The sequence below is a fragment of the Microtus pennsylvanicus genome, chromosome 20 (genome assembly GCF_037038515.1).
Source record: "Microtus pennsylvanicus isolate mMicPen1 chromosome 20, mMicPen1.hap1, whole genome shotgun sequence".
NCBI lineage: Eukaryota > Metazoa > Chordata > Mammalia > Rodentia > Cricetidae > Microtus > Microtus pennsylvanicus.
In genome coordinates this window covers 10,136,460-10,154,583 of record NC_134598.1, presented here as the reverse complement: position 1 = coordinate 10,154,583, position 18,124 = coordinate 10,136,460, and the positions used below count along the sequence as shown (strand labels likewise).

General features: G+C 48.3%; 1 protein-coding gene across 5 annotated transcripts in view; it reads left to right on the top strand.

Annotated features, from left to right (window-relative positions):
* The window catches only part of Rbms2 (RNA binding motif single stranded interacting protein 2), a 57,387-nt gene that overhangs the window by 24,506 nt on the left and 14,757 nt on the right, over positions 1 to 18,124 (top strand). For all 5 annotated transcript variants that reach the window (XM_075954546.1, XM_075954547.1, XM_075954545.1 and 2 more), the window contains 3 exons: positions 8,994 to 9,160; positions 14,676 to 14,734; positions 15,462 to 15,553. In XM_075954546.1, the coding sequence (XP_075810661.1) occupies positions 9,018 to 9,160; positions 14,676 to 14,734; positions 15,462 to 15,553 (294 nt within the window). In that variant the 5' untranslated portion in view covers positions 8,994 to 9,017. The remainder of the gene's footprint in view (positions 1 to 8,993; positions 9,161 to 14,675; positions 14,735 to 15,461; positions 15,554 to 18,124) is intronic.

Here is an 18,124-nt window from a genome sequence, read left to right as displayed (position 1 = left end):
CCTCCCATCTCTCTGCTCTAGTGTCTTCTGTGTGTGTGTCTGAGTGTGTGTGTTTGTGCTAGTGTGTGTGTGTGTGTTTTGTGTGTCAGTGTGTCTGAGTGTGTGTGCTAGTGTGTGTGTGTGTATGTTTTGTGTGTCAGTGTGTCTGTGTGTGTGCTAGTGGGGGTTTGTATTTGTGCTAGTGTGGGGGTGTGTATGTTTTGTGTGTCAGTGTGTCTAAGTATGTGTGTGTTTGTATATGTGTGAGAATGAGAGAGAGAGACCCCCCCAATGAACCTCTTAGGGTTATAGCACCAGGGGCACCTCTCCAATGACATCACCTAGCAGGGCCACCTCACCAATGATGACATCATCTAAGAAAAAGTCTTTCCTTCCTTGTGGTGCTTTGAAAGAAAATGGTCCCCAAAGGGAGTGGCACTGTTAGGAGGTGTGGCTTTGCTGGAGGAAGTGTGTCTCTGTGGAGGTAGGCTTTGAGGTCTCATATATGCTCAAGGTACTGCCCAGTGTCTCAGTTCACTTCCTGTTCCGCCTGCACACCAGCAAATGAGAGCAGTAGTACGAGAGCAGTAGCTTCCTACTGGGCCCCGCAGTCGCTTTTGACTGGTTACAGCACCAAGCGTGAATTCTCTCCTGAGGAGTGAGCCTCAACTCCAGTCCAAGCGTGGTTTGCCACCTTGTAACAGATTGCTGCTTCTGCACCCGTGGGGGCATCTGGTCTGACGGATTGATAGTGTTGCCTGCAGAGGCCATGAATGGGTGAGACTATTGATGCAGTTCTCTCCTGGCAGCCTGCATGGGACTTTCCAGGACTACGAAGGCAACCCAGCAGAGAAGCTCCAGCATTAGGGGCTTACCATCTAGTTCTGGGAACAACCAGACACTGCTGTCTGGTCTCCTGACCACCTGCCGGCATCCTGCAGGGTTGCAGCTAAGGTCCACCTACGCTCTTCTCTTGGGGATGGTTTTGCCTGTAGTCTCACTTGGGTCTTGTTTGTTGCTTAAGCCCTTGTTAGGTGAGAGAGTCACCTAGTTAAATGGAAACTTTGTTTTTTCCAAGATAGAGTTTCTCTATGTAACAGCCCTAGCTGTCCTGGAACTCACAGAGATCTGCCTGCCTCTACCTCCCGAGCTGGGATTGAAGTTGTGCACCACCACCACCTGGTGAAACTTTTTTTTTTTAACTTGCAAATATGAAAATGTTTTCTACAGTAACATTTATTGATAATTGACTGAATATGTAATTCCTGGTTTGGGCATTACTTGGTTGTCCTGACTGATGCTAACTTGACTCCCGCTAGGAATGTTCCTTTCCTGTCTCCTTTGGAAGGGTTTTAGGATCCTACCCAAGAGCTACGAAGTTTGAAGGGTGTTTACCTGTGTGTATCCTGTTCATTTAGAGTTAGGTACTCATTCCAACCTAGAAATTTCTATAATTTTATTATGATCTTTTGTTTATTGTAATTTCCTTTATTTTATTTTCTTTCTGAAGTTCATTCCTTATGTTTCTTTTTGTTGTCATGTTTTGTTTTGTTTCTTTGAGATAGGTTCTTGCTATGTATTTCAGGATGGCCTGAAACCCAAGCCTTGACTTCATGGGTCCTGGGAGTGTGCCACTGAGCCATGCCCACTTACCATTATCTGTACTTTAAAAGTGTTATCTCGGCCGGGTGGTGGTGTTGCACGCCTTTAATCCCAGCACTCGGGAGGCAGAGGCAGGCGGATCTCTGTGAGTTCGAGACCAGCCTGGTCTACAGAGCTAGTTCCAGGACAGGCTCCAAAGCCACAGAGAAACCCTGTCTCGAAAAACCAAAAAAAAAAAAAAATAAATAAAAATAGATAAATAAATAAAAGTGTTATCTCACAGGGGTGGTGTTTTGTCGGTCCACGTACCGCATGCGTACAGTGTTCTCAGGACAGGAAGCGATGCTGGTTAGGTACCACACGCGTGCAGTGCTCTCAGGACAGGAAGCGATGCTGGGTTACCCAGATCTGGAGTTACAGACAGTTGTGAGCTTTCTTGTGGGTGCTGGGAACTGAACCCCGGTCCTTTGCAAGAGCAGCCTCTGAGCCATCTCTCCAGCCCTATTTGTATTTGTTTTTTTTTTTTTTTTAGTCTTTGGTTCTACTTTCTGGGAGGTTCCATTTACTCTATCTTCTAACCTTAGTATCCATATTTTTGAAATCTGAAATCATATTTAATCTGGGTTAAAGATGTGTAACACCATCCAGGCAGTGGTGGTGCACACCTTTAATCATAGCACTTGGAGGCAGAGGCAGGTGGATCTCTGTGAGTTTGAGGCCAGCCTGGTCTACAGAGTGAGTTCCAGGACAGCCAAGACTACACAGAGAAACCCTGTCTCGAAAACCAAAACCAAACAAACAAACAAAAAAGATACGCGAACCAGCACCTGGCTGGTTTTGTGGGAGACACAGACAAGTATCACTCTCGTCCTGGCTGGTCTAGAACTCCCTGTCACTCCTGCCCGGCCTTGCAGCTGCATGCCCTGCTGTGTCTGCCTTTCTATGTTGACTTTTGCTTTTGCTTCATAGATGCAATTATTTTTGTTTAGCTCTCTTGAAATTCTCTTGGTCACTGTTTTCTCCCCCTATGTTCTTTTTTCCTTTGATTCCTTTTTTGATTTTCTGTTTGTTTTGGTTTCTGACTTCATAGCTTTTACATCTCATGGTTTGGGGCTGTTTGAGTGGCAGGCATTAGAGGCCCAGATGGAAGCGTTCTTGGCACGGGGAGTAGCAGGTATCATTGTAGAGTCATCGAGGCGACGTGTGCGGGAGCACCGAGGGTTGCTGCTCACTGGGAGTTTTTGTTTGGTGGCTTAGTTTCTCAGGAAGAAGTCACTGAGTGACATGGCTCCCCCCACCTCTCTGTCACCTGGTCTCCCATGGTAGACGGCGTCATTGCTTCAGAATATGAGTCTAGGAGCTTTGCTGCTGTTTAAAATTAGCCACGGTTGAGCCCAGGTTTCTTTGTGTTGACTTGCTTGATTTTCATAGATTTATCAAGGAAAATAAGAACTCCTGGGAATGGGAGGGCCCCAAGGGAGGAAGACCCCAAGCCTGTGTTTAACTACACTTTACTAGTTAAATGCTATCGAAAGTTAAAGATACATACTTTTGGAAAAAAATACAAAAAGTATCAAAACATTGTCTATTCTATTTCTGAAGATAATGAACAGCTGAGTAATTATGCAGAAAGTGAATTTATCTTTTCTCATCTGAGAAATGGAAACCTTGCATTAAATGATGTGCTGGGATGTAGTTTAGTTGCTGAGTGCCTGCCCGGTATACACGAGGCCCGGAGTCCCAGTCCCAGCACCGCATAAAACTGGTCATGACGATGCCTGTGTCTCAGCATCAGGGGGCGGGGTCAGAAGGATCAGAAGTCCAGTGGCACCATGGCCACTGTCTCAGTTCTGGTTACTATCGCTGTAATGAAACACTGTGACCAAAGCAACTTGGGGAGCAGGCTGTCATTCCTGGCTAACGTCACTATTTACAGGAACAGGATTTGAAAATTGGCAGGGCTATGCTTTGATATTTCTTCTGCCATTTCCACCACCAGAGCGTGTTCCAGACTTTGAGACTTCCTGAGGTCTGAGGGTTTTGATCTGGAGCGTTTCCTTCTTCCCTCCTGTTGAGAACTAGAAAAAAGAGCTAAGTAGGAAAAACAGTGGACTCCAAAGCCACAGAGAAACCGTCTCGGAAATCAAAAAACAAAACCAACAAAAGAAATAAAAGTGGACTTTTAATATTAATAAAACTAATCTTTAAAAGATCCTTTATCAGGCCAGACGTGGTGGTGAGCTTTGTCACCCTGGCACTCAGGAAGCTGGAGCATCTGGGGTTCAAAGCCAGCCTGGGTTACATTAGGCAATGTGTCAAGAAACAAGCAACAGGGGCTGGAGAGACAGCTCAGAGGTTAAGAGCATTGCCTGCTTTTCCAAAGGTCCTGAGTTCAATTCCCAGCAACCACATGGTGGCTCTGTAATGGGGTCTGGTGCCCTCTTCTGGCCTGCAGGTGTACACACAGACAGAATATTGTATACATAATAAATAAATAAATATTAAAAAAAAAAGAAACAAGCAACAAGACTGGCGGTGGTGGCGCACGCCTTTAATCCCAGCACTCGGCAGGCAGAGGCAGGAGGATCTCTGTGAGCTCAAGGCCAGCCTGGTCTACAAAGCTAGTTCCAGTACAACCAGGGCTACACAGAGAAACCCTGTCACAAAAAAAATCAAAACCAAACCAAACCAACCAAACAAAAGAGATCTTGCATTTCTAAACTGCTGGGTGTTCTAATACTAAATCTAGAACCAGACAGATTCATCTCCAGTATCTATAAAACCAAACTGTTAGGTCTCAGGCTGAGGAGCCTGTTTAACATACCAAATCCGTGTGGCCACCAGGTTCTCCCTGCACCCCTCAACCTGCCTATTGCAGGGCCTTCCTGACTGGCTTCCAACCCAGCGGGTGGGCTGCCCTTCCCTATATAATCCAGCCATTTTGGTTACCTCTCCTCTTTGGGGCCTCCTGACTGCTGCACCGGGCTCCCCTGTTCTCTGTCCCTTCCCCTTCCTCTCTCCCCACAGGGCCCAACGCAGTCGGCCACATCCACTCTGGACTCCTCTAAATGTCCCTGCCCCTGGCTATGTCTCCCTTTATCCACAGTAAACCTCCTCCACCATCCCTAGGGACTGTCATGTTCTTTCTTTATTTTTTTCTTTGTCTTTTCTTTTTTATTTTATTATTATTATTTTTTTATCCACAAACAAAAACCTGTGGACTTTCCCTGTAGGAACTTCCCGGCCCTGGGAAACCTCCTTGTCTGTCCCTGTCTCTGCTGGGTCCCCGCTGGTGTCCTGGCTCCCTCAGCCTGCCCAGGGGCAGATGACAGGCCTGTGCTACCGCGCCTGCGCTGCTTCTGAAGACGCTGGCTGAAGCAGGGTGGGTCCTCTGGAGCGAGACACGGGGGCAGAGAGCATGTGTTTGCAGTCTAGTGCTGATGACAGAACTCATATGATTTGGTCCTTTTGCAAATATCAGACTAGCTCCTAAACCTAGTAGATGTCTTTGGTGAATGGGGGCTGGGACCGAAGCGTGACGTGGGCTTGCCCAGCACATGCACAGAGGAGAGCCTGCTACAGAATCACAACTCCAGGCGTTAAAAAGACGCAGAGGGGACAATATGGTTTATTGTAAACTTTCCACCTGTTTTTCTAATCTATTTATTTTTATTTTTTTCAAAACAAGATTTCCCCCTTGTAACAGCTTTGGCTGTCTTGGAACTCACTTTGTAGACCAGGCTGACCCCCAACTCAGAGATCCACCTGCCTCTGCCTCTGGAGTGTTGGGGTTAAAGGTGTGTGCCATTACTGCCTGGCTGTTTCTTTAGAAATTTTTATTTTATTTTATTCTATTTTATTTATTTTCTAGACAGGGCCTCATATAGGCCAGGCTGGCTTTGAACTCTTGATCCTTCTACCCTCGGTTCTCAAGTGCTAGGATTGCAGGTGTGGACCAGCTTTCCTGCCCGTTACCGGTTTTTAAATCTCATTTAAGACTGGATTTGAACACATTTTAGAAACGTCTAATTTCTTATAGTCGGTGAAAGTCATCGGCTGCTCCAGTGTGGATGGATGAGAGTGGACGGAGTAGGCTTGGGAGTATGTTTAAATACACTATGGCCTGGCACTATTGTGCACTCAGCCCATGAGGGAGGAGTCTGAAGTCACCCTGGGTTGTGCGAATAAGTTCACACAGGCTTAGATAAGTGGTGAGGACCATGAAGAGGTGTTCTCAGACAGCAAAGGTAGCCAGGACAGGCTCAGAGCTCAGACCAACCAATCTCCTGGAGAAGACACCACACACACACACACACACACACACACACCACCCCCACCAACCTGTTAAGTTGCCTGTAGGTTATACAGTGTGCTCCAGGTGTCTACCTTTCCTGATCCAGTTCTGTGCTGGGTGGGCTGGGGTGAAATAACCCCTCACTCACTCTCCTGTAAGTAACCCCAATACAACCCACTGATTTACTGTAAACAGACATCTCCATGTCCCAACAGCCCAGTTCCAAATATACAAACAGAGGCTTAATATTACTTATAAATGCTTGGCCAATTGCTCAGGCTTATTACTAACTAGCTCTTACTTTTTTTAAGTATTTATTTATTTATTATGTATACAATATTTTGTCTGCAGGCCAGAAGAGGGCACCAGACCTCATTACAGATGGTTGTGAGCCACCATGTGGTTGCTGGGATTTGAACTCAGGACCTTTGGAAAGAACAGGCAATGCTCTTAACCGCTGAGCCATCTCTCCAGCCCTAGCTCTTACTTTTTAACTTTTTAAATTTTGTGTATTAATCCCAGTTCTCCTTCCCTCCCCTCATTCCACTCCCCCCACATTTCTCTCACCCCAACCCCCCCCATTCACCCATTCAATGAAGTCTGTCCCATTACCTGGTTGAGGCTTGACCAAGAACCCTTCCCTCCTTCCCCCGTGTCTATACTGAGCAAGGTATCTCTCTATTAGCTCTTACATCTTTCTTTCCTTCCGTTTTTTTTTTTTTTTTTTTTTTTTTTTTTGGTTTTTCCAGACAGGGTTTCTCTGTCTTTGGAGCCTGTCCTGGAACTCGCTCTGTAGGCCAGGCTGGCCTCAAACTCACAGAGATCCACCTGCCTCTGCCTCCTTAGTGCTGGATTAATGTCATGCACCACCAGTGCCCAGCCTAGCTCTTGCATTTTAAGTTAACCCATATTTCTTATTTCTGCTCTGCAATGTGGTGGACCTTATTAACATGGTGCGTTCATCTCCTGCTCCCTCTGCATCTGCCCTTCCTCATCCCATCATTCTCAGTTTGGCTTTCCTGCCTAATCTTCTTCTGTTCAGCTATTGGTCTGTCTGCTTGTTTACTAAACCAATCACAGCAACATGTATTCACATAGTGCAAAGGACAGCAGTTTACCAGGTTGACTTTTGGAAGTGGGAGGGCCTGCCCGGGCAATTTAGCCCATGGTTCAAAATGAAAAGTCAGAAACACCGAGGTTCAGTCCTTGCCTGGCACCTGCACAAATTAAAAAGCATTGTGAAATATTCCAGCCATTTAATTAATCTATCATTCCTCACAAGACCAATCAGTGCTCACATGGAGTTGGCAAGTCAAGGGTTCGTCGAAGCCTGAAATAGCCTGGAGGGTCTCGTGAGCAAGCACTGGGAATCTGTTACTCCAGCAAGGACGCACCTTCTCTTATTAGGAGATATTATGACTTGGAACCCAAGCAAAAACATTCATCTGTGTTCCATGCCATACAGACCACTAGCTTCAGGACACGTGTAGGGATCATTTATATCCCGGTGGCGGTTGCAGTCATAAAGTCGGATCCCTGGTCCATCTGTGAAACTGTTTAGCTTTAAGTATGGAATGAAGCTACTCCGTAAGCTGATTTCTCTCATTTTCCTAAGTTCCGGCTCACTACGCACCAGGAACGTAGGCTTCATGTATGGGAAGGATTTTTCTCTGGCCCTGGTGATTGGTTAATAATGAAGTTAAGGGCCCCAGGTCAAAAATGAATCTGGTGAACTGGAGAAAAGGCTCAGCAGTTAAGAGCACTGGCTGCTCTCCTAAAGGTCCTGAGTTCAATTCCCAGCAACCCCAGGGTGGTTCACAACCATCTGTACTGAGATCTGGCTCCCTCTTCTGGCTTGCAGGCACACGTGCAGGCGGAATACTGTATACACAGTAAATAAATCTTTTTTTAAAATCATTTATTTATTTATTATGTATACAATATTCTGTCTGTGTGCATGCCTGCAGGCCAGAAAAGGGCACCAGACCCCCATTACAGATGGTTGTGAGCCACCATGTGGTTGCTGGGAATTGAACTCAGGACCTTTGGAAGAGCAGGCAATGCTCTTAACCTCTGAGCCATCTCTCCAGCCCCAATAAATAAATCTTAACAACAACAAAAAACCGAATTTGGCGGCAAATGAGTGGCTACCAGAGTTTTGAACTGTAACCTGGTGTGGCCGGTCGCACACACATAATTCCAGCACTGAGAAAACAAAGGCCGAGGAGCAGGAGTTTAAGAACACCCTGGGAGAGACGGGATCCTGCTCCAAACAGAAAACAACACAAAATAGTTTTGAGTTGTGACAGTTCAGTGTAGGGCGTTGAGCAAAACAAAGCTTTTTGTATTCTTCCTTCTTGCAGTAAGAGTATTCCGGCTCCCTGGTTGCTTACACATACAACGTGTTTTCTCTCTTACCTGTAGGTGAGCATAGTTTGGTTTACACTGGCTTCCCAAGTCCTTTCCTTTGGGAAGCCAGATGAGTGTTACTTAAGGGCACTTCTCACTTTTCTTCTCTCTTAGATTCTTTTATTGTTGTTTGGTTTTTGAGACAGGGTCTCACTGTGGAGCCTTGGCTGGCCTGGAGTTTGCTTTGTTACCCAGGCTGACCAAGCTGACTCCCAACTCATAGAGATCATCCCCCTGCCTCTCCCTCCAAATGTGTGACATCACACCCATCTTTTTTGTTTGTTTTTGTTCTTTGAGACAGGGTTTCTTTGTGTAGCCCTCTGTCCTGGAACTAGCTTTGTAGACCAGGCTGGCCTCGAACTCACAGAGATCCGCTTACCTCTGCCTGCCGTGTGCTGGGATTAAAGGTGTGCGCCACCACCGCCTGGCTATAGCTTTTATATTTTCTGTATCTATTGTGTGTGTTAACGTATGTGTGCGTGTGTGTGTGTATGCCACAGTGCAGTGCACATGTGGAGGTCAGAGGGCAACTCTTAGGGGTCAGCTTTCCCCCACGTGCACCAAGCTCCGCTCAGTAGGTTGGCTGAGCCATCTCATTGGCCCGTCAATCATTCTTTTTCCTCTTTTATTCCCCTTCTGAATGCATTGCTGGTACTGCTTTCTCCTCCATGTCGAATCTTCCTGACCTGATCTTCATGTCTCCCTGCAGCCGTATGTGTCACTGTCTCAGCAGATGGCACCGCCCAGTCCCAGGAACAGTACCCCTAATAGTAGCAGTGGGAGCAGCGGCAGTGAGCAGCTGAGCAAAACCAATCTGTACATCCGAGGACTGCAGCCGGGCACCACCGACCAGGACCTTGTCAAGCTCTGTCAGCCGTGAGTCGTGGTCCCCGGGGAAGGCTTCCAGGGCCAGCACAGATTTGCCATCGCCGGCTTCCTGTCACATGCTCTTAGCTGAAATGCGACAGTTGTGTGTTTCTCCCTCACAGCCACGGCATGCAGTCACAGCAGGGTCACAACGCATGCAGAACTCTTTCTTGTTGCTGCTTTTTTGGCTTTGTTGTTTTGAGACAGCCTCTCACGGATCCTAGGCTGGCCTCAAGCAAAATCACCTTGAGAAAAGGCTTCTTTTGTCGCATAGCTTGAGGTGTCTTCCAGGTGAGGCTGCCGGTCACACCCATAGCGGGGAAGAAGGGAAAACCATCCCTGCTGCCACTGTGTTCCCTCTCTCCGCTTCTGTAGTCCTGGATCCCAGGCCTGGGCAGCACCGCCCACGATGGCTGAGGCCCTCAACAGACATGCCAGTAATCTCTATGGTGTGCGTGTGTGTGTGTGTGTGTGTGTGTGTGTGTGTGTGTGTGTGTGTGTTGAAACATGGTATCATATAGTCTAGACTGGCCTTAAACTCCTTGTTCTCCTGTGTCTGCCTCTCAAATTCTGGAGTTAAAGGCATGCACCACCATACCTGGCTATAATTTTATTTATGTGTATTTGTATGTGCTTGTGTGAGTTTATATGTACCACATGTGTGGGTGTTCTGGAGCTGGAGTTACAGACAGGTGTGAATCACTTGATGGATGGATGCTAGGAATCCCAACCCTGGTTCTCTGGAAGAGCAGCCAGTACTCTTAAGCCCTGGGCTGTCTCTCCAGTCTCCTGTACTAGCTGTTGCTGTATAGAATCGCCCGTTCTGTTGTAAATGTTGGCACTGTAACCAGTTTGTGGCTATTCTGGATGCAAACAGTGTGCCGGGAACCTACGCTTTGGTGTGTGCTTATGAACATATTCGTGCTGGGTATATTGCTGGCTCACAGGGTACCCGTCTGGGTAGCTGTCTACTAGAAATATGGTAGATAATACTATAAGGGTTTCCTACTAGGCATAGTGGTCCATGCCTGTAATCTCAGCATTCAGGAAATGGAGTCAAGAAGGTTCGGGATTCAGAGACCTTCGCTGCATTGCAAACCTGAGGCCTTGTAGCCGCAAGCCCTCTGCCCAGATGCTACATTCTGGTCTAAGAAACTTCCCTGCTCTTTTCGGCTTTCATTTGCCCTCCCATGGTCAGCATGGAGGGTGGAGTTAGGAGTCGAGAAAGGGAGTGGGAAGGGCCAGTCAGGACTATAGAATGAGACCCCGTCTCAAAAAACATCCGGGAGCCAGAAAGATGGTTTAATGGTTAAGAGCATAAACTGGTTTTTGTTGTTGTTTTTTGTTTGTTTTGGTTTTTCGAAACAGAGTTTCTCTGTAGCTTTGGAGCCTGTCCTGGAACAAGCTCTTGTAGACCAGACTGGCCTCGAACTAACAAGATCCACCTGTCTCTGCCTCCCAAGGGCTGGAATTAAAGGCGTGCGCCACCACCAGCTGGCTCGCTGGGCTCTTAAACTGCTATTAAAGATCTGAGTTTGATCTCACATTGCGCAGCTCTGTTGCCTGTAGCTGCAGCCCAGCGCCTCCGGTAGTCACAGGAGCATGGCCACACAGACACACGCATATTTGAAAATAAAAGAAATCTTTTTAAAAATCAATCGAACAGCTTGGTAGTGTACGCCAGCACTCGGGAGGCGAAGGCAGGCAGATCTTTGTGAGTTCAAGGCCGGTCTGGTCTACAGAGCAAGTTCCAGGACAGCTAGTGCTGTTACCGAGAGAAACCCTGTCTCAAAAAGAAAAAAAAAATCAGTCAAAGAAAAATGGAGGCGTGAAGTGCAGCAGAGAAGGAACGGGTTGGGTGGAGCCTGATTGCGGGGAGCAGGGAGCTGAGCCTCTCTAAGAAGGATGTTTCTCCTGCTCAGAAGGACTTCCTGCCTTTGTCCCAGTGATCTCTTCCTGGGTTGCTGAGACCCAAACTCTAGTGGGCCTGACGGAGAGGTGTGGCCTGGGGCTGGGGAGGTGTGGCCTGGGATTGGAGGGGAGGTGCGGCCTGGGGCTGGAGGAGAGGTGTGGCCTGGGGCTGGAGGGGAGGTGTGGCCTGGGGCTGGAGGGGAGGTGTGGCCTGGGATTGGAACTCCTGGTTCTATTGCAGGGGCTCCTTCTGAGGATGGGAAGCTGTGACCCAGCTGTTGCCAGCTGCACTGGAAATTCTGGCTCAGAGTCTCAGGCTGCTCGACCACAGCAGGCTCCACCCTGGGGCCTTGATGGGGATACCATCTTGGGTGTCCTCTGGCGGACAGCACTTCCCCTCCATCTTGGCTTAAATTTGGGCTAGAATCCAAGTATGGAGCCTCAAAAGACCCCAGGATCAGCGGTCCCCACCTCCTTTTAACACGTTCTATTCCCAACCTCCAGAGCGTTCCCTGGCTTAATCCTTTAGGTCCCAGAAGCTCCCCTGAAAAAGTCGGTGGGGCAGGGGTTGGGAGGTTGGGGTGGAGGATGGGCAACTAGGGAGTGGAAACCAACCAGTCATCCCAGCTTTAGGAATAAGAGGAGATATCTATTTAATGCTTCTTTAGTCTCAAACTTAGTTCCTGCCAACTGTTTCTGTTCAGCCCTCTTCTTTTTGTTTTCTTAATTTTTTTTATTTAAATAACATTATTTTTTCATTTATTTTCCATCCCAACTGCAGTCCCGTCCATCCCCAGTCCCTGTCCTGTCCCCGTCCCCACCCCCCTCTGTCCCACCACAGCTGCCTCTGTTCTTTTGACCTTGGCCGTGGCTGCTATTCTGTCCGCTATGTTCACAACACTGGAGTAGAATGTAGCAGCTTTTCTAGTGAGGCGTCTAACACAACGCGAGAGCTGCAGGGCTCAAGCGCTGGGAGCTGCGCGGGCCCCTACCACCAGCAAGGATTTCCAAAATGCTGAAAAACACAGACCTCGTGAATGTAGACTGAAAGCAAGCCACAGATTGATTTAACTCATTCATAAAGGTGGCAGAGGGATGGAAAGCCAGGTCAGAGAGCACAGGCAGTGATCTATGTTGGGAGAAGGTTGCGGTGGTGAGGCCAGCTGAGACCCAGGAGGTCACAGGACTTGTCCAAGGTCACACGGTGGAAAGGCAACAGAGCCAGATGTGAGCCAGAACAGTTTGGATCAGGCTGGTGCGCACATAAGACATCAGCTGGGTGCTGGAAAGAGGGGCTCAGAGGAACAGAGGTTCATTATTTTCAAAATGTTTCGCTTTAATTTTATTTTTTATGTGTATGGATGTTTTGCCTGTATATACATGTCTGTGTATCACATTCATGCCTGGTGCCCACAGAGGCCAGAAGAGAATGTCAGATCTCCTGGGACTGGAGTCACAGACAGTTACGAGCTGTCATTTAGATGCTAGGGATTAAACCCAGGTCCTCTGGAAGAGCAGCCAGTGCTCTTAACCAGTGAACAGTCTTTGCAGCACCTATTTTATTATTATCATTACTTTTTGGGAGGCTTTCAAGACAGGGTTTCTCTGTGTAGCCCTGGCTGTCCCTGGAACTCATTCTGTAGACCAGGCTGACCTCTAGTTTACAGAGCTCTGCCTCCCTCTGCCTCCCAAAAGCTGGGATTAAAGGCGTGCGCCACCACCGCCTGGCTTATTATTTTTAATAGGATGAATGTGTTTGTCTGAAAGAAAAGTAGAATCAAGAAGCTAGTTGGGGGGGGGGTGTGGAGAGATGGCTCAGCGGTTAAGAGCACTGACTGCTCTTCCAGAGGTCCTGAGTTCAATTCCCAGCAACCACATGGTGGCTCACAACCATCTGTAATGAGGTCTGGTGCCCTCTTCTGGCCTACAGGCAGGATACCGTATAAATAAATAAATAAATCTTAAAAAAAAAAAAAGAAGCTAGCTGGGTAGTGGTGGCTCACACCTTTAATCACAGCGCTCAGGAGGCAGAGGCAGGAAGATCTCTGAGTTTGAGGCCAGCCTGGTCTACAAATTGAGTTCCAGGACAGTCAGGGCCACAGAGAAACCCTGTCTCAAAAAAAAAAAACCAAAGGGGGGGGGGACTGTAGTGTAGTGACTTTATTTCATCTGGTGCCTTTGAGGGGTTAGGGTTGTTAAGGACAATCGACAGTCGGTCTCATCGGCGTGATTAGACTGAAAAGCACGGAATAGCTGTTACTTTCCTCTTTGCCATGATAAATACCAGACAGAAAGCAGTTCCTGAAGAAGGCCATTCGGCCAGAGTCTGAGAGGACACGATCCACCGTGGCTGGTCACACCGACATCAGCAAAGCTAAGGGCAGCCAGGCGGGGCTAGGCTGTAAAGTCCCGGCTGCCCGTTCGTCCAGTGCCCCTCCACCTCCTAAAGCAATGTCATCAGCTGGGAACCAAGTTTTCAGCCACAGGACATGGGGCCATTCCCATGGAAACCACAGCAGTCTGGGTGTGACAGGGAAGCAGGGAAATCTTTCCTGAATATAGGGAGTTCTTCCCCTAGATGGGGTTGGGGTGGGGTGGGGTGGAATAGAAGGGGAAAGAGAGGATGCTCACTGGTGCAGGGGGAGGGGAGAGGGTGGGGTTCCTATTTCTCTCCCTTCCTTTCCCATGTTGTGAGCTTCTTCACCCTCTCTGCCATGAAACTGTGAACCTAAAGAAACCGCCAGCATAAAAAAAAAAAGCCGGGCGGTGGTGGCGCACGCCTTTAATCCCAGCACTTGGGAGGCAGAGGCAGGCGGATCTCTGTGAGTTCGAGACCAGCCTGGTCTACAAGAGCTAGTTCCAGGACAGGCTCCAAAGCCACAGAGAAACCCTGTCTCGAAAAACCAAAAAAAAAAAAGAAAGAAAAAAAAAAGAAAAACCAAAAAAAAAAAAAAGAGAGAGAGAGAGAGAAACCGCCTCTCCCTTAAGAGGTGTTTGTGCCAGGCATTTTGTCACGGCGATAAAAACTAACAACAACAGCCTTTTTTTTTTTCTGTCTTTCTTTCTTTTTAGACAAAACTGTATAGGTTTGGTTGGCCTAGAACTCAACTCCGTAGACCAACCTGGCTGTCTACTAACTCACAGATTCACCTGCTTCTGTTCCCTGAGTGCTGGAGTCAAAGGCCTCTGCTACCACCTACTGCACAGATGACATTTGTTGTTGTTGTTGTTGTTTTGCTTTTCCAGACAGGGTTTCTCTGTGTAGCCCTGGCTGTCCTGGAACTCACTCTGTAGACCAGGCTGGCCTCAAACTCACAGAGATCCACCCGCCTCTGCCTCCTGAGTGCTGGGATTTAAAGACATATACATGGCAATTTAAATTAATTTTTGTCTTTTTGTTTTGTTTTTACAGACAGGGTTACTCTGTATAGTCCTAGCTGTCTTGAAACTTGCTCTGTAGACCAGGTTGGCCTTGAACTTAGAGATCCACCTGCCTTGCGCCACCACGCCGGGCTCTCTGTCCTGTTCTTTTTTTGGTTTGTTTTTTGGAGACACTTTGACCTCTTCTTAGCCCCTGTCCCCAGATCATGACTTTGTGGTTTCCTTCCCTCAGATATGGCAAGATTGTCTCCACCAAGGCCATCCTGGACAAGACCACGAGCAAATGCAAAGGTAAGAAGGGCTGCTGCTGCGGGATCCAGCCTTCACCTCTGCCTCCTCCCGCTGGGAGTCTGAGCGCCCGGTGCCAGGGAGGAGCTGGGGATTTGGGACCTTCAGACTGATATGATATGGTATGATAGGTATTTAGACTCCTGGGTAACCAGAGCCGGAGCTGAAAGAGCTGTTAGGGTCTGACCGCGGAAGACTGCCTGGGGCTCCCTTGTCTGGCTGGAGGGCACTCTGGGCCACAGTCTCCGTGGATGGACGCAGGACACATTGTCTCTACCTGCCGTTGTAAACAGGACAGCCCACAGGTGTTCTTCAGTGCTGAGCAGCTATGGAGGGTTAGAGCATTTTCGGTGTAGCAGTGGGAAGAGTAGGGAAGGGCAGCTCCCATCCATTCCTCTTGCCCTGCTCTACCTGCTCTATTCCTCCCTGCCCGGCATTTCTGGGGCTGTCAGAAGATGGGAGTCCTTCAGCAGTGCCTGAGGTCTAGGATTTAATACCTTAGGTCTGAAGCCCCAGGTTTTTAGTGAGAAGGAGAAAGGGCTCCATTTCCCTTGGCATCCTTAGCCTCTGGGTGAGGGGTCGCATGGACAGTCGCCTGAACACACTCAATTTCTCTTTCTCCCGCGACATCATTTACACGGACCATAACCCTTCCTCTGTCTCCTGAAAAGCCTGGGCCTCCTACCTCCTTACGCCTCCCACCTCCCGTGATGCTGTTTCCCTGTTCCAGGCTATGGTTTTGTGGACTTTGACAGTCCCTCAGCGGCACAGAAGGCTGTCACCGCACTGAAAGCCAGTGGTGTGCAGGCACAAATGGCAAAGGTAAGACCACCTGCCTTTCCAGGGTGACCATCAGCACCAAAGTACTGGTTTGGGGCCTCCCAAATATGAAATTGATGAGCAAGAATTATCTACAGCTTGCACAGCATGTGTACATGAGTGTGTATGTGTGTATGTATGTATATGTGTGTATATATGTGTGTGTATGTATGTGTATGTACATGTATGTGTGTATATGTGTATACATGTGTGTATGTATATGTGCGTGTTTGTGTGTATGTGTGTATATATGTATGTGCACATATGTGTATGTATGTGTGTGTGCATTTGTATGTGTGTATATATGTGTGTATGTATGCATTTGTTTGTGTGTGTGTGTGTGTGTGTGTGCGCGCGTGCTCACAGCTTGGAGCTACCTCATGTAGGTGATGGTAATTGGACTCAGGTCCTCTGCAAGATCAGAACGTGCTCTTGACCACAGAGCCGTCTTTCTGGTAGCATCTGGACACAGACAGGCTGAGCCGCTGGAGAAGACTGTCCTTTGTGTGGCAGACAGGCGGCCAGGCCTCTTGGCCCCCCTGCTGCCTCCTCCACTTTCCTGGGACAGATGGTAACAGTTTTGCAGCATTCTCTGAAGAAGCCAGCTGTGCAACTCAGGCTCTGCAGAATGCTCTAGGCCTGCCCCTGCTCCTACAGGACAGGGGTGAGCTGGGAGGGGGTGGGGAACGGATGACCTAGAGCATGCAAGGAAGAGAACTGTGTCTCTTGGGTAGAGCTCCCTGGAGCTGAGAATTTTGTACGCTCTTTTTTTCCATGTCAGTCCCTAGAAAGCTAGAAGCCTTTGTGGTATCCTTCCTCAAGGGAGGACAGTCCCCTGCCTTGCTGAGGTGTCTCAGATACTGTGAAGGAGCTGGTAAGGCAGCCCTTCCTGGAACTGGAGTTACAGACAGTTGTGTGTCCCCATGCGGGGCAGAGAATTGGACCCAGGACCTCTGGAAGAGCAGCCAGTGCTTTTAACTGCTGAGTCATCTCTCAGCCCCAAGACAGCTGTTCTTTTCTCTAATGGTTAAAGGAAAATGAAGTCGGGTGTGATGGCTCAGGCCTATGATCCCAGCACTTGGGAGGCAAAGAAGAATTGCTGAGAGTCCCAGGACAGCCTAACGTAGACTGAGAACTAGTCTCAAAAGAAAGAAAGAAGAAAGGAAAGATGGAAGGAAGAAGGGAGGAGGGAGGGAGGCAGGCAGTCTGGAGAGAGGAGAACTGATTGCTTTTACACAGGACCTGGGTTCAGGTCCCATTACCCACGTGGTACCTTAAAACCATCCTAACTCCAGTTCCAGGGGATCCAATGCCTTCTTCAGGCCTCCATGAACACTGCACATGCATGGTACACAGACATACCTGCAGGCAAAACACCCACAGATGTAAAGTCAAAATAAATATATTTCAAAGAAAAAGGAAGGAAGGAAGGAGAAGTTGGAAATGAGATTAAGGTTGCTGGGAACTATTGACGAAGGCAGCATGAGGACTTACAGTCTTGAAAACAGCTCTGGAGACAGGCGCCGTGTAACATGTCTGTGATCACAGAGCCTGGGAGAAGGAGACAGAAGGATCAGGAGTTCAAGTTCATCCTTGGCGGCTCAGCAACTTCTAGGCCGGCCAGGACTGCAGAGTGAGACCCTGTCTCAAAAACAGGCCACACGTGCATATACATGGGAAAAAACAACAAGACAAAAAACAAACAAAAACAGCCCTGGAGGCTCAGCGGTTAAGAGCACTGGCTGCTCTTCCAGAGGACCTGGTTCAATTCCCAGCACCCACATGGCAGCTCACAACTGTCTATAACTCAGCCCCAGGGCAGAACGGCCACTGTGCAGTCTGTACTCTAGGACACCCGCGCCCTCTCCCTGACCTCAGCCCCATCACCGCCCCCTCCCCAAGCGCAGCCTCTCACCTTATGGGCGTCCAGAATACTGGACTCTCAGGGCCCCAGGTAAAGCACTGAGCAGTGTGCCTGGCCCTTTCTGTTTCCTCCTCCCCTCCTGCTTCCCTTCCACCCAGGAGTGGGCAGGTGAACCCACTCAGACAAGCCTGCTAAGAAGGAACGGGGAGAGATTACTCAGAACTATGGAGCTGGCAAGGTGGTCCCAGTCCCAGGGAATCTGTAATCTCTGGTCAGGAAGCTGGGCAAGAGGAGCCTTTGCTCTACCTGGATCTCAGAGACACCAACATTGCTGGTGGCTTGTATTAGTGATTGTGCAGTAGTAGACATAGTAAATACTGTAATTTTTCTTCCTGGGCTAGATAGATGGTATGTGATGATAGGATTGGATATTATAAGCAGCTAAGATTCTCTTTATTTGGAACCCCATTAATGTTTCTTTTCTCAAATGTTATTTACTTTTGGTTTCTTGAGACAGGATTTCTCTGTGTGGTCCTGTTTGTCCTGGAACTAGCTCTGTAGACCAGGCTGGCCTCAAACTCACAGAGATCCACCTGCCTCTGCCTCCCGAGTGCACTATCACTGCTGGCTCCTGAGGGTGGGATGGGGATAAAGATGTGAGTCTCAATTTTTTTAATTATTTATTTTTTAAAAAATATTTATTTATTTAT